At 40.2% G+C, this 26,074-nt stretch overlaps 1 protein-coding gene across 11 annotated transcripts in view; it reads left to right on the top strand.

Moving 5' to 3' along the window:
- Positions 1–26,074, top strand: part of LOC131229304 (uncharacterized) — a 77,073-nt gene that overhangs the window by 3,827 nt on the left and 47,172 nt on the right. The window contains exons 3-15 of one of the 11 annotated variants that reach the window (XR_009163253.1): positions 2,646–2,818; positions 3,109–3,228; positions 5,492–5,611; positions 6,290–6,431; positions 6,621–6,791; positions 7,488–7,643; positions 8,748–8,905; positions 9,043–9,133; positions 9,441–9,582; positions 10,625–10,781; positions 11,223–11,295; positions 11,823–11,949; positions 12,258–12,399. The exons of 1 other annotated variant lie outside the window; for it this stretch is intronic. Coding sequence is in view for 9 of the 10 variants with exons in the window: in XM_058225213.1 (XP_058081196.1) it covers positions 2,646–2,818; positions 3,109–3,228; positions 5,492–5,611; positions 6,290–6,431; positions 6,621–6,791; positions 7,488–7,643; positions 8,748–8,905; positions 9,043–9,133; positions 9,441–9,582; positions 10,625–10,781; positions 11,223–11,339; positions 11,823–11,949; positions 12,258–12,533 (1,950 nt within the window). In the remaining variant the exon portion in view is untranslated. Of the gene's footprint in view, positions 1–2,645; positions 2,819–3,108; positions 3,229–5,491; positions 5,612–6,289; positions 6,432–6,620; positions 6,792–7,487; positions 7,644–8,747; positions 8,906–9,042; positions 9,134–9,440; positions 9,583–10,624; positions 10,782–11,222; positions 11,340–11,822; positions 11,950–12,257; positions 12,704–26,074 lie in introns of those variants that run through there. 9 more of the 11 variants (XM_058225213.1, XM_058225214.1, XM_058225220.1 and 6 more) reach the window with 9 other exon arrangements.

Consider the following 26,074-nt stretch of genomic DNA (forward strand, 5'->3'; position numbering starts at 1 on the left):
GTCTATAAATTCCTTGATTTCTTCATCATTCAGGTTCTTAATGCATCTGATATCCCAGACAGTTTGCACCGACGATATGCAATAGCATCTGTTGATATAGATATCTTTATCGGGGGAGAGCTGATATAGATATTTTTAAGGGCGTTCTTGATTATGTGCATTCAAATGTATGAGGGTCGGCGCCCGTGGTTTCTGGTGGAGGGTTGTCATGGTTTGTCACCTTCATTGACGACTATTCCAGAAAAAATGTGGGTTTATTTTATGAAAAGTAAATATGATATTTTTGAGAACTTCAAGCAATGGAAAGAAAATCCATGTTTAGTTATTTGAACGAATTGGTGTTCTACTCGATGACATTGAAGGTGTTCGATGCCATCGAAGGTGTCATTGAGCGTATGCACAGAATTGCGTAAGTGCGGGATTTGTTTCCTATTTCAATTGTGATTCTCATGCAAGCTATATATATGGGTGTAATCGGGATTTGGGAGTTTGAGAGGGGGGCTTTCTAGTTCGTTCCCAAGGTTTCAAGGGCATAGCTTGGGCTTGTGAGGGAGATTCAAGGCTTGTTCGAATTGGTAATCTCTAACTCTTGTAATTGTTGCTTTCATAGTGTATTACTGTCGCTTTGTACCGTGGTTTTTCCCGTAAGGGTTTTTCCATGTTAAAATTTGGTTAGTTTGTGTTTGAACTTGGTTGTGCGATTGGAGTACTTTGTTTGATTCATCTCTGTGTGCTTCCACGGTTCCCCAACAGCAGCTGCACGCCACACAACCATTGCATAATGACTAAGCCCATCACTACCAACCTTCATCATTGTTTCCTGCTTGCTCCAACCACCCATGAGCATTATCCAGCTGCTTCCAGTGGCATTCTAGCCACAACGTTCAACCACTTTTAGTGCGCTAGCGGGGTGTAGCTGCCCCATCATAGCAACTCCCTCCAACAGTGGTTTAGCTGAGTTTTGCTGCTGCCTTGTTATAGCGGCGTGCCGGTCCTTTTCGTAGCTGCATTCGACCACATGTTAGTAGCACTCAACCATCCAAATCTACTCGTCATGCCGCTATGTTCATTACTGCCTTTTATTATGAGTAATTATTAAAGGTTGCGTTTATTAAGTTTATTTTCCATTGTAAGTTCCTTTCAATCCTTGATGAAATTGTTTGGTAGTTCAAAGGACTAAACACTACAATGCACACCACTTGCTCTAATACTCTCCCTCAAGTTGGAGCATAGAGGTCACACTTGCCCAACTTGAATATAATATCGGGCAAACGTATCCCAATGACTATTTTAGTGAAAATATTTGCTAGTTGATCCTTAGAAGAAAGGTGAGGAGTACTGATAATGCCAGCTAACAATTTCTCTCGCACAAAGTGACAATCTTTTATATATTTAGTATGCTTGTGAAATACCAGATTTGAGGTGATATAAATCGTTGCTTGATTGTCACAAAAAAGGGTAATAGACTTAGTAAGCAAAACACCCAACTCGGAAAGAAATGACCATAACCACAAGACCTCACTAGTGGCATGTCCTCTTGACCGATATTCAGCTTCTGCAAAAGAACGAGCAACAACTGACTGCTTTTACTTTTGCAAGAAACTAAATTACTGCCAAAGAACTTACAAAAGCCTGTAGTTGAGCACTATCATTGGTAGAACATGCCCAATCAATATCACATTAAGCGCGTATTTGCATATGTACATGATTAGTATAAACAAGTCCATTTCCCGAGGTTGACTTCACATAACGAAGTATGAGATAGACTGCATCAAGGTGATGCGAACATGGTGCCTACATAAACTAACTGACCACACTGACGGCATAAGCTATATTAAGGTAGGTGATAAACAAATAAATGAGCTTGTCAACCAATCTTCGATATGAAACAAGATCATTAAGAGCAATAGAGCAAGAAAGTAGTGAAACTCATTGTCCTGTCCCGTTTGACTTGTCAACAGTAGACATTGCAAATGCTTCTCCTCCCAATGATCTCTCTCTTGCAATCTGAAATGGTAAACATACTATTATACCTCCACTTCAATACCCGACTGTAATACCACTCACTCTAACAATTATAAATATAATTAGGTTCTCCCTATTAAAAAAAAAAAAAAACACATTAAACAATATTTCTTAGCCTAATGAATTATGCGATAATTGATTGTATTAATACAACGAGCCATCAAAATTCCAAAAAGGCCCACCAACGAACAGGGCAAGGTAAAAATCATCCAATTGTAGGGACTGCCACTTGGTTATCTTGTGGACCCGTACTTGATTGGTTGCGTGTAGCGATTCATGCATATGACAAACAATGAGCCAAGGAGCTGAGCTCAGGCCTAGCGTGGCTATTGAGCTGAGAAATGGGCTTAGGATGGTCTAGGGCCAACAGACAAATATGCGGCCCATCAATGGTAAATAAGTCTGTGATTATGGGCCTAATTTGGGCCTTTATACAATGGAAAGCCCATTCCAACCCTATTAGTAATTGAGCTCCAACCAGGGTTAGACTTGGGCCAGGCCGATGAAAGCCCAGCTCTGTTGCAACCTAACTTGAACCATTCTTTCTGGGGTTCCCCCCCCCCCTCTTTTTATGAACATTTTCATTAGTGGACGCTAGTGATTGAAACATGGACATGCAGGTGGTGATCGATAATGGCATCCTTCGAGTAACATTGTCAAAGCCGGATGGGATTGTGACTGGCATACGATACAACGGTGTTGATAATTTGCTAGAAGTTCGTAATAAAGAAGTTAACAGAGGCTATTGGGATGTCTACTGGAGTGAGCCTGGAGGCCCAGGGATCTTTGATGTGTAAGATCTCTCTCTCTCTCTCTCTCTTAGAGAATGAAAAGTATGTGGCCCACCCTACATAAGGTTTAACCACTTGATGGTTGTGATCAGACTGATCAAGGATGGAACATAGTGTGCCAACAAAGGTAAGTCAGTGCCCCACAACCCACACCCATCTGTGCAAGGGAATTCAGTATGAACTCTTTTACCAAGGATCATGCCATCAAGGCACTTGTTTCATGCTTACTGGGATTGTCTTTCTAATTATATCATATTAACAAAGAGAAAGATAATCTATTTATGTTTGGCAGGATAAAGGGGACTAGTTTTAAGGTGATACGTGAAGATGAAAACCAGGTGGAAGTCTCCTTTACAAGGACATGGGACCCATCCCTCAAAGGGGTCCTTATTCCCCTCAACATTGACAAAAGGTGCATCCCTTCTTATCATATCCTCATTTTAATGATGGCCGTCAATGGGCCGGGCTGGGCCCATTGGGCAATCGAGCCATGCCATGATGGTCCAGAACATATATGGGCTAGACCCCAGCTCAAATTCAATGGAATTTTATATCAAAGCCTGCATGAGCCCGATATAAGCCCATTTACATCTTCCATGGCTTAGACCTAGATTTCAGCCTGCAGTACCAGTTGTAAATTTCAGGCACGATATATAAATGGACTGCCCTGAACCTCAGTGCATCCAAGTCTGGCCAGTTGATAGCTCTAAGGTTGATATCCAATACTTTGTAGCAGTGTTTTAGTGCTCGTAGCGTAGCTAAAACTCTACATAGTGTATGCAGGTAGCGTAAGCTACGGGGCATGTAGCATAAGCTACAGAGCATGTATCATATCCTACATGTTGCGTAGTGTAGCATGTAGCGCAAGTAGCATATGCTACCTGAAATCTCTCTCTCTCTCTCTAGTTTTTCTTCTATGCTTGTTCAACACCTATTTTAAAATGGTGGTGACTCATCCTCATCACATGTGGCACTACATTAGATCAATCTAGACCATCCAAATTGTGGTCCATATCATGGATAGAGCACTTGGATCAATCCGTACCATCCAAATTGTGGTCCATATTGTAAATTTGTGCTGTTTCAATAAATTAAAAAAGAGGCCACACTTAGAGATGTCTGAAGGCAAAAAGACAGATTTTGCAAGGAAATATGTGGTTGGCAATGTAGATTCAAAGTAAAAACTCATAGGAATGATGCATTTGTAAATGTTATCATAATTTTCTATTATTTTAATTAAAAAATATCAAGTATCGTGTAGCTTACGTTACGCGCTATAGAGGACAAACGCCACACTATACGCTACACGCTATTTAAAACACTGCTTTGTAGAGGTGAAAGTGGGTCTGTCTGGGGTCAGCCCAATAGCTAAGAAATGGGGCGTGGGTGTTGGGCCATACTATAGAGTACCAGGCTCAGCCTAAAGGCATGTTGGATCTAGAGGTGGCAATGAGTCAGGTTCAAACTGCTTTCAGGGTCATTACAAGCCCAACCCATTTACTAAATGGGCCAAGAATTATTGCCTAAACCCAACCCACAACCCATTACCCTCTTACCACCTGAGCCGTTCAAGCCTAACCTGATTCATTTATTTGTAAATGGGTCCAGCTGGACTGACCCAACCCAACCTGCTACAACCCAGCTCAGGTTTAAGAATGGAAAACAACACTAAGGCTATGCACAAACTAGTCCATACAGTGGATATGTGCAGACATTAAAAAAATAAAATAAAATAATCATCTATACTTTCTTCTTTATTTTGTTTCAGGTTGTGGGTCAGGTCATGTGGCCTAACCAATTGATAACCTATATGGGCAGGTTGGGTCAGGTAGGGTCCAACCCAAGCCCGACCCATTTATTTGAACGAATCACATTTCTAGCCCGAGCCCAACCTGCTACCCATTTAGCTTAGTTCAACCCACCTTGAAAGCTGGCCAGGACCAATTATGAATCTCTGGCCCAAAATTCAGATGGGCTGCCCTGGACCTCAGTCCACCTGAGTCTGGCTGGTTGATCGCCTTAGGTTTGATACCCAATATTTTGTAGAGGTGAAAGTGGGTCTGTCTAGGCTCAGCCTGCTAGTTAGGAAACAGTGCGCAGGTATTCAGCCATACAACATCGTACCAGGCTCAGCCCAAAGGCACCTCGGATCTAGAGGTGGGGATGGGTTGGGTTCGAACCGGTGTCAGGGTCATTAGAAGCCCAACCCATTTACTAAATGGGCCAAAATTTCTTACCTAAACCCAACCCATGACCCGTTATCCTCCCAATCCATAGAATTGTAAATAGGTTGGGCTAACAAAAAAATAATAATAAATAAATCCTCTATACTTTTCTTCTTCTTCTTCTTCCTCCTCTTCTTCTTCCCTTTTTTTTTTTTTTTTTTTCAGGTTGTACGTCGGATCGTCTAGTTCAACCCAAGCCCAACCTGTTTATCTAAACAGATCACATTTCTAGCCCGAGCCTGACCTGCTACCCATTTAGCTTGCCTTGAACCCACCTCGAAAGTGGGTCAGGACCAACAGGGAGACCTGACCCATTGCCACCCTTACTTAGACTGGCAAGATTCCAGCCCCAGGCAAGCTGGACCTTTGCTGAGCCCAGTTCGGCCCGGACCATTTAAGGCCTTACAAAGATTAGTACTAAAGTACAAGTGTAATGAAATGAACTTGCAGGTTTATAGTGCTTCGTGGGTCCTCCGGTTTCTACTCATACGCCATTTATGAGCACTTGCAAGGGTGGCCTGATTTCAAGCTCAGTGAAACTCGGATAGCTTTCAAGCTTCGAAAGGACAAGTAACAAAGACCTTACACCTTCCACTCTCGCCTTCTTATCTGTATGATCCTGTCCAAATTCCATGATGGTGCCCACTTGGCTGCTTGATCAAATGATCCAGATTGTTTGTCTAGTTGGCCCTGCCTTTGGTGCATGGCTATATGATAATTGCACCGATGGATAAGTCCTAATCCCCTTTCTTCCCTACCAAGATGATCGTTGGCCATTTTTGCTTCGAACCATCCGTTTAAAGGTTGCTGATCACACGGATAGGATTATCCAGCCGATGTGATGTACGCATTGTGGCTCATCCAAGCAGGGTTCATAAATTGGACGGTCCAAATGATCCTTATTCAAATACAAATGCAGCTGATTTGAAACATTGAGATCTATGTTGGACGTGGCCCCACTTTTGGCAACTATATAGTGGAATTAGTAGGACATGGATCCCACTTGAAAATTTCTAGAATTTATTTTTCATATTCTTAAAAAATATGAAAAAGTTTATTTGAACATGAATAAGCATGTGTGGCCCGCCTCGGCCTTTCAGCCTTGAACATTCATAAGATGAACAAAATTGGATGGTTGGGATTGTCTGATCGAACTGACTTTTTTAGCCATGGCCTTACTTGGTATGGCCCCCCCTATGAATGCTCAAATTTGTGAATGATGTCACCTTGTCAATGTTGAAATTCTAGGTTTCACTACATGGCCATATCAGACGATAGACAAAGAATCATGCCCATGCCAGATGATCGTGAATCCCCACAAGGCCAACCGTTAGCATACATAGAACCCGTTCATTTGATAAATCCAATCCATCCAGACCTTCGAGGAGAGGTAAGAGCAAATTCTACCTTTATATCAGGCAGGTACTTCAATCCAAACCATCCAAATCATCGGCCTCACTTGGGATTGGTTATAACCCAAAGTTCACATTCGATAGACCATATTAACCATCAGATAAGTGGGCAGTTGTTTGCTGAATTTGAACTATTGATCATATTTGCACAATGCTATCATGCACAGGTGGATGACAAGTATCAGTACTCGTGTGAGAATAAGGACATCAAGGTACACGGTTGGATATGTTTTGATCCTCCTGTGGGCTTCTGGAACATCACACCAAGTGATGAGTTCAGAACTGGTGGGCCTCTCAAGCAGAACCTGACCTCCCATGTGGGCCCCACTACCCTATCTGTAAGCCCCACATCTTTCTTCAATGCAAGCATGCCATTCCATTTTAGTAAGTTTGTTATGGATACTCAATGGATAGCTATTGGTGAATCCTTGATGGTGACGGCGATTGGTGATTGGCCCCACTTGATCCCATAACCTATGTAAAAGGTCAAGCTAGTGGGACCCACTTTCCCATTTCAGTCTCAGCTTATTATTATTATTATTATTATTATTATTATTATTATTATTATATATTTTTTTTATGGGTTCATGTTTTACCCTTACCCAAGTGAACTTTGACAATATTTTATCAGATGTGGATTGTTTGGCCCACTCACATTGTGTAAACCTGACCCTGACAGCTAATCTCGTGGACTCCACCACAGATTGGCTATGGGCCAAACAAAAGTCACAGATCCAATTATCTTAACCATCTTATTATCCCTGGCCATCAAATGGATGGTTCAGAAAACTAACAATCTAAATTCAATTGGCCATGGTCATCCAATGCAATAGAGATGACCATCCAAGCAAAAACATTTATTATGTTATGTCCAGCCGCATAGAGCCTTCCAAATGGACAGTCTGGATCAAGTTGATGTCATGTAGGTACGCCAATCACCACCATTGACGGAAGACTCCATAGGACCCTCTAATCGCATCACATTCACTCAAAATATTTGTCGATCATCAACTGAGATGCCTTGTGATCTTCAGGTGTTTCTGAGCGGGCACTACTCAGGGGAAGATCTAGTACCGAAATTCACCAATGGAGAGCCATGGAAGAAAGTGTTTGGCCTGGTTTTTATGTACGTTAATTCGGGGCCGGCCGGAACCGATCCGCTTTCACTCTGGGAGGATGCAAAATTACAGGTTAGGATTCACCGATGATGATTGATATGTTCATATTTCTCTATTTCTCTGAAAAATGTAAGCATTTAAAATAAAAAATAAAATAAAATAAAATAAAATAAATAAATAAAAACTTGTGGCGGTCTAGTTGCACTCGAACACATGGACAGTTCAATTAATCTTGCAATCTGGACTGTTCATTAGGTCCAGACCATGCTTTATTGGCCAGCATGAAAAATTAAGACCGATCAGATTGTTTTATTCATCCAAAAGCTGGTGCACTTTTCTATTGCCATTCTTTCTGCAAGCAAGAGAAGAGAATGTGAGGATCATTTGATCAAGGTGTTTCTCTAAAGTAAAATACAATGACGATGGTCCACACAAAATGGATGGTCAAAATTGTTGATTGGATCTTTTCTTCCATAAACAATGTTGATCATCTATCTTATGGGCTACTTATTGGATGATTAGAGTTGTCCAATTGGTGTTATTGTTTCTACCTTGTCCCATAAAGTGTGGGTGAACTAAATGTACAGTCCAAATCTGTTGATTGTACTGTCCACATTTTAGTACGCAACCATGAAAATTATTGTGGCCCTTTGATAGGCTGTACCTCAATCACAGCAGTTGGGCTATCATAGCCATTGATCAGAGTACTCTGAGGATTCCAAATTGGTCCAACCAATGGTTGACATTCAATGGAGAAAAAAAAAAATCAATCGGTCCCTAATCTCACCTGACCTCTATGATGATTCAGATTGTACTCGCTTACTATGTGTATAGATAGTGAGTGCTCCATAACTTAGTAGCTTTTATCCTTGGTTACTTTCTAGTGCATAGGTATGAAGACTCAGCCGAGTCCTGTCCAACTCGACCCAGTCGACTCAAGACTCCGTTTGACATGATCCAGTTCAACACGGGTGACATGACTGAGTCAGTGACTCAAATCAGGACCAACAAGCTGGTCCAAGATGCTGAGTCATAAGCTCATACACACATGTCAGCACACGCATATGAAAACGAAATACCAAGATAATCTGGACCATTTATAACATTATTTTGATATTTCGGTTTCTGTTCAGAGAGCGTATGACTAATACTTCTCTTCGTTTTTCTCCAAATCAGACGGCATTTGAAGTTGAAAGCTGGCCGTACAATTTCCCAGTTTCAGAGGATTTCCCTAACTCTGACCAACGGGGCTCCATCAGTGGTAGATTACTAGTTATTGATCGGTATGGATTTTCGTCCTTTGTCACAATCAGCATGGATCAAAATAAATTTATGTATGTATGTATGTATGTATATGTGTATGGCATTTTGGCAATTTCTCAGGTTTGCAGTACATTTTCATTTCAACCATGCTTTTTATTTTTTTAATCCATTTGAGTGTGTGCATAATAACCATGCATTTCTTTCTTAGGTTCCTTAGTGAGGATTATATATCTGCAGACTCTGCCTATGTGGGCCTCGCTTTACCTGGAGCCGTTGGATCATGGCAAAGAGAATGCAAGGTCACTCTCAAGGCGATATTATTTTTTATTTTAACAATTTTTTGTCAGTGGTTTAATCCATGAAATGTAGCATGTTGATTGCCATTGATTAGGCCACATGAACACCTGTGTAATGGGATAAGGCCATGTCTCAATGGTGGTCGAATATGGGAAATAGCTGTGTAATTGAATAAGGCCATTCTCAATGTGTTTCCTTCTTGGGCCTGACCAATGGTCCAGATCTAGACTAGCCTATTCACGGAACTGATGAAATGCATTTGGTATTATGCTATTTCAGGGTGTATCTTAGACAGTGTTCTGTTTTCAGGGCTATCAGTTTTGGACTAGAGCTGACTCGGATGGGTTTTTCTCCATCAACCACATCCGGACTGGAGACTACAATCTGTATGCATGGGTGCCTGGTTTTATAGGAGATTACAGAAATGATGAGATAATTACCATCACCGAAGGTTAGCATCAAGAGATTTATGGGCAGCAACTGTACGATTTTGTGCATGTGGCGCCCATGGCTCAAGGATCTAAGCCATTGATATGTTTCGCTTCATTGTAGATTGAAGATTATCACCCTTTGATATTTGGCCTTCTCTCTCTTGAGTTTGCAGTGCTTGTATCTCTTCTTCTCCTAAATGTGTAGTGGTGAGGAAGCCATAATATAAGAGTCCAGATCTTTGAATATTGGATATCCACCATCCTTAGTGAGGCCCATTATTTCAACAGTTTGGATGATCAGATCTTGGGCCCCACATGCACATAATCCTTCTCTTGTTCGAGAGGCCAGATCCACTACAAAGATTTGGTGGTTGAGCTTGACCTACAACGCGATGTGTGGGGTCCACTGTAATTTATGCATGACATCCAATCTATCAATCATTTGTGTGCTCTCGAGTTCTCCTTGGCTCCCAAAACTAGGTCGATCCAAAACTTGTGTGGGCCATAACATGTAACATCGTTCTTAAAACCTCTAAAATGATGTGGTGTGGCCCACCTGAGTTTTTGAATGGCTGGATATATGGGTTGTCATTGATTGTGGTGGAGCCCTTCTTCTGAATGGATTGGATGGCATATACATAACAGAGTGTGCATGTCATACTATCCAGAAGGTTGTTAATGGTGGCTGTCACCATCCCAACTTTTTCCTGTAGTGTGACCCACTTGAACTTGGGATTGCCCTAAATTTTGGGTGCCAAGGAGGAACTGAGGGTCCGAACATGATGGATGGATTGGATTTCATGACCACATCATGGTGGGCCCCACACACTGTTGTCGATTAGCTTAACCTACAAAAATAAGTGGATCCGACCTCTGTTCCAACTATGCATTTGCTAATGAGCAGGACCCGTACAACACCTAGTTTTAGTTCTTGCTTCTGTTTTTTTGTTTGTGTTTGATTTACTGAATGAGTGGTGAGGATTTTCCAATTAGCATGGCTCATATAAAGTTTCAATGGTCTTGTGTTTGTTGCATCTTTTTCTTTTTTAACATTGAAACCAGGATGTGATATTGTCTTGGGTGATCTGGTATATGAACCACCAAGAGATGGTCCCACATTGTGGGAGATCGGTATCCCTGATCGTTCTGCGGCCGAGTTCTACGTTCCTGATCCTAATCCTATGTATGTTAACAAACTCTATATTAATCATCCTGACAAGTAAGTGCTGATCCTTTCCAACCACTGTTTGATTCTTAAATCTTGGTTTCGATTTGTACGTTATGAGATTGTAATTTGGAATAAAAACCATCCAATTAAGCCACGTTTGGTTGTTCAATCCAATTAAATTGTGATAGCTCCATTCATGATAATGAGCCTCCAAATTTCGATTACTATTATTTCGAGTCCAACTTGAAATGCAAGGTACTGCAATCAGGGTTGGTTGTCATTGTGAATAAAACGTGTGCCAACCCCACTTGGGTTATCTTCCCTGTAATGAATTGAATTGCAATTCAGTTCAATTGAGCATCCAAACGGGCCTAATTGTTGTTACTCGTTAGTATATGGGTTATTTTTAGTGCTTGGATTAGACCACTCCCAACTGCTTCAATTTTTGCCTCATTTCATTACACTAGTAAAACCTTCAGTTTCTCTTGGCAGGTTTAGGCAGTATGGTTTATGGGAGAGGTATGCTGATTTATATCCCAACAATGATCTTGTCTACACTGTTGGTGTAAGTGATTATCGAAAAGATTGGTTCTATGCACAGGTCACTAGGTGTGATTCCTATAACCATCTTTCAGTTGCAAAATTTCAAGGAATCCGTTCGCACATTGAATATTTTTTGAAAAGTATTTTTTTGGCCATCAATACAATATGCCACATCATGGTTTGGAAGAGGAAAACTCCACGATTTCTCTTTCTCTACACTGATTTGGCCCAGTACATGATCACACAATTCGCAGAAGCAATTCAGATGGATTAGAATTAAAATCACTTGATTTGTTAATATTTTCATGGCTGGCCAAACACAGCCGCCACCCAAATTTATGAATGAGATGATCCGGGAATTCCTTATTTGTAAACTCCAAGCATGCAAACAGGCTGCTTAACCAATTGCGGACCATTGCATTATCCTTTCGAGTGCATGTTCACATAACAAGCACTCGTGTTTGCATACGCCATATGTAAACTTATTGCATTTGTGATTTTGGATCATGTGAATGTAGTTATAACCATGATTATATGCTTACATTGCAGGAAGAAAGATGATAAATCATACCAAGCAACCACATGGCAAATAAAATTCACACTCGACACTGTCGCCCAAAGCGGGACCTATAAATTGCGATTGGCGATTGCATCGGCTACACTATCTGAATTGCAAGTATGCATATAAATATAACCTAGTGGCATTTGGATTTACAAGTGAATTGAAATTTAAACTTTCAGTGTGATCATGTATTGAGGTGACTAGCCTCAAACTAGACTAGTAATCACAATTAAAATTGATAGTGCACCCAAACACAGACTTAAGTCGTCTCTTGCACTGATCATAGACAGTTATATGGGATTATCCTCATCACCCTATATGAATATGGATAATCTTTCACACTGATTTTAATGAGGAGAATCAAATCAAAACTGTCCAATGTCCTCTGTATCATACTAATGTGATTCATGTTTTTGGTGTAGGTTCGATTCAATGACCCAAAAGCCAATCGGCCTCACTTTACAACTGGACTATTTGGCAGGGACAACTCGATCGCCAGACATGGGATTCATGGGCTCTACTGGCTGTTCAATGTCAACATACCGAGCTGCCTGCTTGTGGGGGGAGGCAATACAATCTTTCTTACTCAGCCGAGAAGTGCGAGTCCCTTCCAAGGGATCCTGTACGATTACATCCGATTAGAAGGGCCTGCTGATCCTGATTCGAACAAGGAAAAATCATCTCGCATTTTGTACTAGGTATATAATATCACTGTGCTAACAGCCAAAATCTTAGTACTATCAAAGGACATGATCAGGGTTAAATTTAGTGATTGATCGATATCTATCGGTCAGATTATCTGTCTGTCTTTCTGGCCACTATCATGGATGGTCCATAGTTAAATATTAATGCTGTAAAGAGTAGTACATTTCTGAGATCTTTCCATAGAATAGAGCTTCCGGCAGAAATGTTCCCGAATCTTGGTTGAGAGATTTAATCTGAAATGCGAGCATGACATCCTTTAATCTCCTAATCCCTGGCCTTCCCTCAGCAACCGGAAGAGAAATTCTAGCCTACCAGACCCAATGCCTTTTCCTCTCCCCTTCTGAATAGCCCCAAAAGAATCCATCAAAAGCTGATTCCATATTTTCGCAGATCACTTTGGGAATGTTGGAAGCTGCCAAGGTATGCATTGGATAGCTTGAAAGTATGTGCTTGATCAACACGGTTTTCCCTGTTTGATTCAGGAGTCTCCCTCTCCAGCCAGGTGCCATAGAAGTGATCTTCTGCATCATCGGAAGGCCGCCCTAAGTTTTCCTTTGACAAGAGGGTCCCCCCGATAGATGAGTGGTAGCTTGGCTTGTTTGAATCCTGTAAGCTGGCCAAATTTCTGTCCTCTTGTAGCTGTCTTCCTTTTTGGAAGAACGAAACAGCTCCTGGAGGAGTTGATTTTTTCGCCATAAGCTTTCTCATACTTAGATAGCAATGTCATCATCATCTGAATCTAATTTCACCTGCCATTCACAAATATAATAGTTGATATGGCATGCGATGAGGTTCTTGATTCCTCAGCTTAAGCCTTCTGCTACAAGGATAAATATTGCAGGAGAGATTGGATCTCCTTGTTTCAGGCCTCTTGAGGATTGATAAAAACCAGTCAGTTTGCCAATAATCAATACTGAGAACCAACAGGCCTTTCAGCACCTTTGAGCTAATTCAATCTACTCATGCTTGATGCTAAACATACGAAGGGCCTTATATACATAATCCCATTCAAGACGATTATAGGCTTTCTCCATATCAAGTTTGAAAATTATATTACCCTTGATCTATCATGGATAAAAGCCCCTTACTCTTTGGAGATAATGTGGAGGAGAATCTTAGCCAGCGTAGTAGTGAAAATCTTGGAAAAAAAATCTTGAAAACACATTTGCACAGGCTGACCGGCTTGAATTCAGGAAGGCGATTGGGGCTTTTCTTTTTAGGGATAAGACATACAAGAGTACATAAGAAAGATCGAGGAATATGGCTGCCTTAAAAAAGTCACATGTCATGTTGAAGATTTCTCTGCCTATGATATCCCAACACAAAGTGAAGAAGGCCCTCAAGAAACCATCCGGACCGGAGCACCATCTAGAGGGATATCGAATGTAACATCCCTAGCTTCGTCGAGTGAGTGGGAGTCGAGGAGCAATCAGTCATCAAATCTGTAACTAAGCTCAGAATGCCTTCAAGAATGCTCACTACAATACCTTCAGAGGAGAAGAGATTTTTGTAGAATGCCTTCAAGAATGCTCAATAACAATACCTTCAGAGGAGAAGAGATTTTTGTACAATGTTTTAGCCTCCATGGTAATCTCATTAGCATACTCCAGTTAAACACCTGATTTGAGCTTAATCCTCTTAATTGTGGACTTGTGTTTCCTATCAATAGCTGAATCATGAAAGAATCTTGTATTTTTGTCACCCTAGTGAAGCCACGTATTTCTCACTTTTTGCTTTCAAAAAAAAATTCTTCTTGTAGCCTAGGCTTAGCGAACATGGCTGTTGCTTGATCTAATCTCACTATCTTCCTCAAATATGGAATTGAGGTGGGCAAACTCAGCATAGTTAACCTCTTCTTCTGCTCCTTGAAAATTCTTGAAAACATTTTCAAAAGTATTAATGTTCCATTGTTTGAGTACAGCCTTCAAATATCTTATTTTTATAAATAATCTATACATGGGGGATGCCGCAACCTCTACCTCCCAACTTTCTTTAACCATGGCATGTAAGTCGTCATGCGTAGTTCACATCCTTTAAAATCTAAAAGGTTTAGAAAGGTTGTGTTGGGGATTTGTGCTGCGGAATCACACAGATATGAATCTAGAATAACAATCCAAGAGCACCAAACAAACACGAGAACACAAAAATTTAATGAGGAAAACCCTTTGAAGAAAAGACCACGACACAAAGCGACAGAAATCTACTATGAAAATAGAAATTACAAAGAGAGATGACTTACCCGATTTGAATAACCTCGAATCTTTCCCTTGCTACATCCTTTGATAACCCTAGAACATTTTTAGAAACCCTTGGAATATCTTTAGGAAGCCTAAACATACCTGAGAATGGCCCTATGGACTCTTATTTATAGATGGGGAATACCTTAAATTTATACAGTCCGCACACAAACCGCGCATTGTCTGCGTAACCCTCAACTAGTCGAAGGAGGGCTTCGACTGGTCGAGCCTCTCCCTCGACTGTTCGAGTGCCCCAGAAATCCCAAATACCTCATTGCTGGACTTTAAGTCGAACTATCTTCGACCAGTCCAAGGGACTTTCAACTAGTTGAGTCAGTCCCTCGACTGGTCGAGTATTGCGGTGAACCAAGATTTAAGACATCTGTTTTATAACAATTTCCACAATGTCTTCAATTTTTAACCGTGTAGCTTCTAGACCTCTTCTCTTATCTCTGCATCACAGCATAGCTTCTCGTGCACACTCCATTCTCCTTTTACGCCATCGCCAAGCACAGAGAAGTTACATAGAACTTGAACTTCTTTGTTGGAACGACCTTAGTGATTATGTCTTCCGGATTCACGCTGGTGTGAATCTTCTCTAGAGTTACGCCTCCTTCTTCAAGCGCCTGTCGAGTAACATGGATATCCAACTAATTTCTCCACCCACTAGTATAAATGAGTAACCTGAAGTCAACTTTTTGGAGTTCACACTACCTGTGTAATCAAAATCCACATACCCAACCAACTTTGTCCCTGTCTTTCCAAAAGTAAAGACGTAGTCTTCTTACATCGAATATATCGAAGTAACAATCTCATCGCCATCAAATGTTGCTTGCTGGGGTATTTGCTTACAACAACGATTGCCTATGAAATAACCGGTCTAATACAGACCATGTCATGCACTGCCAACCGCATTCAAATAAGGCTCTTGAGACATCCTGCTTTTCCTTATCTGTTTTGGGACATATGCTGAGAAAAGCCTTGAATTGAGCTGCGCAAGGAATGCTCACCAGTTTTGCCTGGTCCATCATATCCTTGATCAATACCTACACAAGGTATTCTACCTGTGATTACTAAAACCTGCTTCTCTTCCAGTCTCTATGAATATCACCGCCGAGAACCTTCTTTGCAGCCCCTCGATCCTTCATCCTAAACATCCCACTTAACAAAGTCTTTAATACATTGATTTCAAACAAGTCATGATTGACGATCTATATGTCATCAACATATAATTCTTAACTTACCATGGATGAATCAAATTTTATACCACTTCCTAGGCGATAAGTCGTACCATAACCTCCTGCAAACTCTTTTTCTCAACCCATTTAACTTCGAATCACTCTGGTTGCTTTATGTAGATATGTTCTTCCAATTTTCCATACAGAAGTGCAGACTCCACATCCATCCTTTCAGCTCGAGATCGCATTGGCCAACCAGCGCCAATCACGGATCTAATAGACACCTGCTACACCGTCGACGTGAATATCTCTGAGAAGTCGATCCCTTCTCTCTGAGCATAACCCTTCGTTACCAACCTCGCTCTGTATCTATGTTGTATCCTCCTGAAGATCCACCCGCATTCAATCACTTTTTGGCCCACTGGAAGCTCCACCAGCTCCCATATGTCGATTTGGTACAACGAGTTCATCACATCATTTATAGTCACCTTCCACTTCTCAGCACCAGGCTCACCTAGGGCCATTTGAATAGAAGATGGATCCCTTTCGTCCGTAATGAGAGCATATGCGATATTGGAGTCGACCATGTACCTTACCAATATCTTGCGATTATGTTGTGTAATTCTTCTTCCAGGTGGCTACTCCACCTACTCTGTATCTTTGTCTATGCGTCTTAGCCTTTATGCCCTACCTGCTCATGTGGCCATGCCCAGCATGCCACACACGTGTAGAGATGGAATTTGCTGCAGCTACTACAACTCCACCTTTTGAAGTGCTCTCGATCAACTTGTAAAGATTACTGAGTCGTTGTGCTTTCATGATTACCCGTGCCCCTTTAAATACTTTAAGAACACCATTAATACCTGTAAACTTGCAGCCCATTGCATCAAGTACACTAAGAGAAATCAGATTCTTCTTTATGTCGGGAACATGCCTCAAATCAGTCAGGGTACGCTTTGTCCCATCAAACATCTTGATGCGCACCGTACCAACAACCGCAATATTATAGGCAACGTCATTGCCCATAAACACATGTCCACCATCGCACTCCCTATAGCCAGCGAACCAACTTTGATGAAGAGTCATGTGAAAGGATGCCCCTGTGTTTAGAATCCACTCGCCCTTACGATCCTCGTATGGGCATCTGATCGTAGACATAGATAAGAAATCACCATCACATCCACTCGATCCATCTGACGTGGTAGCATTGGCCTCCCTATATGAAGCCTCAGATTTTTCTCTCTTAGATTTAAGATTTTTACAATCCTTCTTCATGTGTCATTCCATCTCACAGTTCCAGCACTTTACCTTTCCTTTGCCCTTGCCCTTGGATTTGGATATAAAACTTGAAGATCTTGTACCTTGTTTAGAATTCATGCCCTTCAAAAACAGTGCATCAGAAGATGTCCCCATGTCGTCATTTAGATTTCTCATGGCCTTCTCTTGAAGGGCTGAGATAATGGTGTCGACACTCAGGGTTTTATTCGTGATGCACATTATGTCCTTGAATGACTCATATGATGCCGAAAGAGAATTTAGCAGCATACATGCTTGTTCTTCATCTTTCATCATTTCCTCCATATCTAGCAATTTGTAAACCAATTTATTAAAGTTGCTGATGTGAGCCTTCAGATCTCCACCCTCTACCATCTTGAAGTTATACCACTAACGATTCAAGTGTAAGCGATTTTCAGAGGATTTTTTCGTATAGACATTCTTTAACTTTACACATAAGTTAACCGCAGTTTTCTCCCTTATGACATTGTAGAGAACCTCAAGACATAAACGGATAGAGGATAAGGCCTTCTTATCAAGAATATTCCAATCATCATCAGTCATAGTAGACTTTCGCTCCTCAAGAGCATCATCTTCGCCTAGTTTGATTAAGGAACCGATCATTTTGATCTTCTGTAACTCAAAGTTATTTTTCTCTGAGTACTTCTCAATTTCATACCTAGTGCTTACCATTATTAGTTATCCCTTAGATTCAGATCTATGCCCCAACGATTGCTCTGATACCACTTGTTGAGAATTTGTGCTGCGGAATCACACAAATATGGATCTAAAATAACAATCCAAGAGCACTAAGCAAACATAAGAGAACACAAAGATTTAACGTGAAAAACCGTTTCGTGAAAAAAACCATGGCACAAAGCGACATAAATCAACTATAAAAATAGAAATTACAAAGAGAGAGGACTTACCCGATTCAAACAACCTCGAATCTTACCCTTGTTACACTCTTTGATAACCCTAGAACCCTTTTAGAAATCCTTGGAATACCTTTAGGAAGCCTTGGCATGCCTAAGAATAGGGGTGCACATTTAACCGGTAGAACCGTGGAACCGGATTGGAACCGACCAAACCGTCCGGTTTGGTCCGGTTCTAGAGTGCCCCGGTTCCGGTTCCGGTTCCAAAAATCAAAGAACCGGTGATAACGGTTCGGTTCTCGGTTTGGGGGTATGTAGAACCGAACCGAACCGTGAACCGATCCGTAGAACCAAACCGTTGATCCGATCCGTAGAACCGAACCGTGGAACCGAACCATGGAACCAAACCGATGTATTTTAGCACACCTTATAATTATTTTCTTTAGAGTAATTATTTTCGTAAATGTATTTTTGCACACCTTATACAATATCTAAACCATTCATCAAATGGACCACAACATGGATGGACATGGGCTTGCAATTGGGCTGGATTATAAAAAGCCCAGAACCGTGGAACCGATCCGGAACCGAACCGGTTTTAACGGTTCGGTTCCGGTTCGGTTCTAGGATGCCAACGGTTTGGTTCCGGTTCCGAATTTCCTAGAACCGTTAGGAACGGTTCGGTTCCGGTTTCACCCCAGAACCGGACCAAACCGAACCGTGTGCACCCCTACCTAAGAATGGCCCTAGGGACTCCTATTTATAGATGGGGAAACCCCACTTACGCACCTCCCTAGAAACCATCTCAAATTTACAAAGTCTACATACAAACCATGCACCATCTGCGTAACCCTCAACTAGTTGAAGGAGGGCTTTGACTGGTCGAACGCCCCGAAATCCCAAATACCTCGTTGCTGGACTTCGAGTCGAACTATCTTCGACCAGTCGAAGGGACCTTCGACTAGTCGAGCTAGTCCCTCGACTGGTCGAGTATCGTGGTGAACTAAGATCTAAGACATATGTTTTATAACAGGTTGTTCAACTCCTCTTTTATCTTGAGCAGGAGAGGGGAGTGATCAGAGTGCATTTTGGTCAAATGATCAACAATAAAGGAGGAGAAAGTTCTCAATTATCCATTCAGAGTTTATGAAGATCCTATCTAACTTAGCCCATCTTTGGCTACTACTTGCACGATTGTCGCACCATGTGAATTTCGAACCTGAGAAACCCACATCAAGGAGGCCTTTAATCATTGATTGCTTTCAGAAAATCCTCCATAGTCCTATTGTCCACAGCTGATCAACCAACGCGTTCGTCAATGCTCACCATAACATTAAAATTGTCACAAACTAGCCATGGCCCAGAGATGGAACGACTAGCAGATCACAATTCTTGCCATAGTTGCATCCTACGTTGCCGATCACAATAAGCATAAATAATTGTCATAAATACTTCAATTTGGGTGCCATCTAAAAGAACCTTCACCGTAACATTTTGCCTTGATGAGGCATTCGTAGTGACTTGAAAAAGGCGTTTATGCAGGATCCAAAATTTTCCTTTCGCCTCCCTTTCCCAAAATGTGTTGTTGAAACTTGGTTGCAACTATTTGAAGTCACATTAGCTCTTGGAGTAACAGGATCCCTACCTTATGAGTCTTGAAGCAATGTCTCTCTAAGCATTGGCTTCTGTGAGCATTTCCTTTAATTCACATGAAAAAATATGTAAAAATGAAGGTGATAGTGTATCACAACTTGAGTAATATTCTAATGGCATTGGACATTTAGTGTATTTAATGAATTGTACTGAACCTGATATTGCATATGTAATTGATAAGTTGAGTAGATACACTAGTAATTTTGGAGAATGTCACTTGAATACTATAAATAAATTACTAAGATATTTAAAAAAGATCTGCAGCTACAGTCTCAAGTATATTAGATTTCAGCTATACTAGAGGGGTACAATGATGCAAATTAAATATCAGATTCAATGAAATGCAAGTCCACTAGTGACTATGTGTTTACTCTTTGAGGACTCAGTATCCTTAAAGTCTTGGAAGCAGATTTATATATACATACGATGGAGTCCGAGTTTATTGCTCTTGCAAATGTAGGTAAAGAGGCCGAATAATTGAAAATTCTATTTTCAGATATACCCTTATATGGTAAACTAATGACATCAATTGTGCTGCAGTAAAACCTTCGATTTCTCTCAGCAAGTTTAGGTAATATGGCATGTGGGAGAGGTCTGGTGATTTATATCCCAACCAAGATCTTGTCTGCACCATTGGTGTTAGTGATCATCAAAGAGATTGATTTTATGCATAGGTCACTAGGTGTGATTCTTCTAACCATCTTTTAGTTACAAAATTTCATAAATCTGCTCGCACATTGAATATTTTTTGAAATGTATTTTTTTGTCATCAATACAATATGCCACATCATGGTTTGGAAGAGGAAAACTCCACAATTTCCCTTTCGGTACACTGATTTGGCCCAATACATGACCACACAATTTGCATAAGCAATTCAGATGGGTTTGAATTAAAATCACTTAATTTTGTTGATAATTTCATGTTTGGCGTAACACACCCACTGCCTGAATTTATGAATGAGATGATTTGGGAATTCCCAATTTCTCAACTCCAAGCATGCAAACAGACCCATTAACCGGTTGCGGACCCTTACATTATCCTTTTGAGTGCATGTTCACATAATAAGCACTTGTGTCTGCGTACATAAACTTACTGCATTTGGTGATTTTGGTTTATGTAAGCCTAGTCATACGATTTCTGATGATTTGAACCATGATTTTATGTTTACATTGCAGAAAGAAAGATGATAAACCATACCAACCAACCACATGGCAGATAAAATTCATAATTGACACTGTCGCCCAAAGCAGGACCTATAAATTGGGATTGGCGATTGTATCAGCTACATTAATATCTGAATTACAAGTATGCTTATGAATTTAAACTCAGTTGCGCGCGTTTAGATTTACAACTGAATTGCATTGTAAAGATTCAGTGTAATCATGTATTGAAGTGAGTAGCCTCAAATTAGACTAGTAATTGCAATTAAAATTGATAGTGCACCCAAACACACATTTAAGTCGTCTATTGCACTGATCATAGACAGTTATGTGGGATTATCTTTATCACCCTATATGAATATGGATAATATTTCACACTGATTTTAAAGAGGAGAATAAAATCAAAACTGTCCAATCTATTAATTTGATTTGTGTTTTTGGTGTAGGTTCGATTCAATGACCTGAAAGCCAATCTGCTTCACCTTACAACTGGACTAATCAGCAGGGACAACTCAGTCGCCAGACATGGGATTCATGGGCTCCACTGGCTGTTCAACGTCAGTGTACATGACCCGAAAGCCAATCTGCCTCACCTTACAACTGGACTAATCAGCAGGGACAACTCAGTCGCCAGACATGGGATTCATGGGCTCCACTGGCTGTTCAACGTCAGTGTACCAAGCGCCCTGATTGTGGGGGGAGACAATATGATTTTTCTTACTCAGGCGAGAAGCGTGAGTACCTTCCAAGGAATCATGTGCGATTACATCTGATTAGAAGAGCCCGCCGATCCCGATTCGAATTAGAAAAAATCATCTTGTATAGTGCTTGATTCAAGCAAAATCTTAGTATTATCAAAGGACATAATCGGAGTTAAATATAGTGCTTGATTCATATCTAGGGTTATATAATAATCAATCAGATTATCCACTATCATTGATGGTCCACAGTTAAATGTTAATGCTGAAATCATAGTCTAAGAACATGAAAACCTGACTCGACCATAACCCAGACGAGTCAAGTCAATTTGAACAAGCTTTCATGAGTTTTTTTACTAAACAAATTGGGTTTTACTGAGCCCTGGTTAAATGATCAAAGGTTAGAAATAGTTTAATTTGGGATTGCTCTATCCGTGATGAGTACTCGCACTCTATATACGATTTGGATCATGAAAACATTACCCAAATTCAACAAGCGTCTTTAAATGACACGTGCATTGAATGGGAATCACTAACAACTAAACCATCTCACTCATTATCTATAATCGTGGCCCACTAAATGAATGGATGTCCATTCATCATACAGTTATGCATAAGGGTATCCTAATTGGTAATTGAACCAGGCCAGCCCATTCATCATTAGCCCATGCCCAGCCAGCCCACATACTCAGGCTTAGATTGCAAGCCTGGCTAAGCCCTACAGAACTAAGACGTTGGGTTCATTGTCAACCCTAACCAAGAGGCATTAATTGGTTTTTCGAGACGATAAGTGAAAGAAATGTGCTAAAATTATTCTTAAATATCTAAAAAATAAGAAAATAAAATCGATACTATTGATGAAAGTCTATTTAAAAAAGTTATTTCATGTGACTTGCATGAGCCTAAATGCTAAATTCATAATTTTCTTAATTAATAAACTTTTAAAAATAAAAAATTAATTATGATAATAGACAATTATAAATTGATTCAATTAAGTATTTTAAATTATTAAGGAACTTGAGAGCCCTTAAAAAAAACTTTAAAATGTAAAAAATGGTTACAAAAAGTAGTTAAACTTAAAATTCACTCCTAAAATGACTTATTTTTAGAAAATCATTCAGGTATGATTGGTCAACAAGTAGAGCTTGTCGATAGCTTTCTAAAAATAGATCATAGCGTTGAACAAATTATCAATTCTAAAGTTATAGTCGTTGGAAGTTATAATACACACTACCTTTTCTTCTCCATATTGGACCATAAAGTTATTTCAATCGATGAAAAAGAGTTGTTTACTTAAGTGGGCCCCACTATAGTATTATGTAAAATCCACCCGATCATTAGGTGAGCCACCTCAACTTAGACCTATTGCAAAACAATTAGCCCCATCCCTGGCTCACATGAACCACATAATTGAAAAATGTGTATGTAGAAAGCTCATCTTCCAATCTCTTTCCCTTGGTGTGATTCACTTTAATCACTTACGTTCCAAATTTTTAGGTTCGAGGCCTAATTTTTGGTATGAAAGCTAATGGTTGGAGTGGATTTTATATTCTCATCATGACAGGGCCTGTAAAAATCAAGGGTGGAAGTCTCTCTCAATCGTTTCAATTGGTATGGCCCACTTAAATCATTGATTAGCCTGATTTTTTTTATTTTTTATTTTTCTCTTTCCCTTGGTGTGATTCACTTTAATCACTTATGTTCCAAATTTTTAGGTTTGAGGCCTAATTTTTGGTATGAAAGCTAATGGTTGGAGTGGATTTTATATTCTCATCATGACAGGGCATGTAAAAAATCAAGGGTGGAAGTCTCTCTCAATTGTTTCAATTGGTACGGCCCACTTAAATCATTGATTAGCCTGATTTTTATTTTTATTTTTTTAATTTTTTTATTTTGTCCCAGCCTAACATGGGATTACATAGCTAATGATCGAAGTGGATTTCTTAAAAAATATCACGGTGGGTCCCTAAAATTTGAAGGGTGGGCGTATCTCAAACTATTGTCGGTTCCGAGAAAAATCTTACGTTTCCCATATTAACAGAAAGTGGATTAGGTAGTAACACCTATGGGCAACTGTACGATTCCATAAACATGGGCGCACCATGATGTATGTGGCACATACATATCAGTGCCGTCCCTCAGTTTTAAAGATCATTTTAGTGCAAGATCCTAAAAATGAGGCAGATCTAAATCTCAAGTGGACCACGCCACAAAAAAACAGTAAACATTGAACACCCACCATTAAAACATTCCTAAGGCCCATCATGATGTTTATTTACCATCCATCCTGTTCATAATGTCCCATGGACCTGAATGGATGAAGGGAAAGCACAAATATCAGGACGCGGATTAGATAGGCAGGTTAAGTAGCCAGCGGGCTACTTTAGTGACGTCACCAAGTTCTTTGGGCCCCACTATGATGTATGTGTTGTATCCACACCGTTCATCCATTTTGAAATATCATTTTAGGGCATGAGCCAAATAATAAGGTAGATAAAAATCTGTAGTAGACCCCACCACAGAAAACAGTGGGGAGAGTTATTCTCACCGTTGAAACTATCCTAAGGCCCACCATAATGTTTATTTGAAATCCAACCAGTTCAAAAGTTAAAAAAGACATGAAATAAGGGGAAAAAACAAATATCAGCTTGATCTAAAACTTTTGTGGCCTGTGGAAGTTTTGAATGAAGGGCGTCACTGTCCAACTGTTTCTTGTGTTGGGGTCTATTGGAGCTTTGGATTTAACTCATTCTTTGGATATTGACTAAAATGATTTCTCCAAATGGATGAAAGGTGTGGATACAAAACATACATCATGGTGGGGCCTACGGAACTTGGTGACTTCACTTCAGTAGCCTGTCTCGCTACTCACCTTTCAGTAGCTAATCCGCGCCCCAAATATCAGCTTGATCCAAAACTTCTACAGCCTCCAGGAAGTTTTCAATGGTAAGCATTCAATCCCCACTGTCTACTCTAGCGTTCGATTTGCCTCATTTTTGAGCTCATACTTGAAATAATCTTTAAAAAATGGATGGACGGTTTGTATATAATATCATCGTGGGGTTTGCAAAATTTTTGCAACATCAATGCACTACGAACTTGATCAATACCAGAGACACTGTATGAATTGTTTTGAGAGCAGGTTAAGTGTCTTCGGGACCTCACCCAGCATGGTGAGTCCTTGATAGTGGAGACCACCTATCTGCATGCATTATATATCCATGTTGTCCATCCATTTTAATAGATACTGTGGGGCTTGAATCCAAAAATCAAGTAGAGAAAAATCTCAGAGTGATCCATAAGAGTTTCACTAGCTTGTGTCATTATCATCTCTGCTTCCTGTGATGTGGTCTGCTTAAGCCTTGTATTTTCCTAATTTTTAGGCTTGAACCCTAAAATAATATGAAAATATAAATATACAGTGTGGGTAAAACTCATACACCACGATTGCCCCTCTGAGGCCCTGCACATTCCTAGCTATGGATGAGCTGGGTTAGTAGTTTATCAGTGTTAAGCTTTTGCAGACATCGCCCGTTGCTTTCCAATCACACAGAGTAGAGGTAGAGAGAGCCTGATAATAAAAGAGAGTGCATCAAATGATGAGAGAAAGCCCAAAGAAGAGGATTGCTTTGAAAGAAAATGGTATAACTGGAGTTGTACGTGTGTGATACATTCATAAGATACACAACATATGTAACAAATTCGGTCAGTTAATTAGGTACATTTCCTTATAAGCATGTGAAGGATATAATTTTTTTTTTTTTTTTTTTGTAATTAATAGCTAACATATTCTTTTACAAAAAAAGTGGGCCGTTAGAAATCTATTCCAACAAGTTAGATTCAACTTGTATATGTGTCTCTAATAATAAAGATCATTTACTAATTTTTGATAGATAAAATTAAATTAGTAAGCCTAATTTGATAAACCAACTAGATCTATGATATGTATTTCTAACGTATGGATATAAAACTGGGTGTCACATAAACTCCAATAAGTGGACATTACATGTGGATAAAAAAGATATTCTTACCATTTAATGCAAAGCCAGTTGGGCTAATTTAAATGGTCCGATTAGTTGTGTGTGAGCATTACTCTCTCTCTCTTTCTCTCTTTCTCTCACACACACACACACATATAATGGTTCCAACCGCGATACGTGTCGAACATCAACACCATCCATCACCACTCCATAGTGGGCCTCGGGCTTAAGAATCAAGTCAATTCATGACTTGCGTGGGCCACACCATATGCAACAATTGAGAGGGGTTATCCACCCATTAAAACATTCATGATAATAATTTGTTGGGCGTATCAAGATGTGGTTCACAAATCTAGCCCATCCATTATGTGTCTCCCAATTGGATGATGTGTTAGACCAAGTTTCAGATGCATCCAAATTTTAGGTGGCCCCACCAAGTTCTTTTATATGTTGTGTGATGTATTCACATGATTTTAG

The sequence above is a fragment of the Magnolia sinica genome, chromosome 16 (genome assembly GCF_029962835.1).
Source record: "Magnolia sinica isolate HGM2019 chromosome 16, MsV1, whole genome shotgun sequence".
Taxonomy (NCBI): domain Eukaryota; kingdom Viridiplantae; phylum Streptophyta; class Magnoliopsida; order Magnoliales; family Magnoliaceae; genus Magnolia; species Magnolia sinica.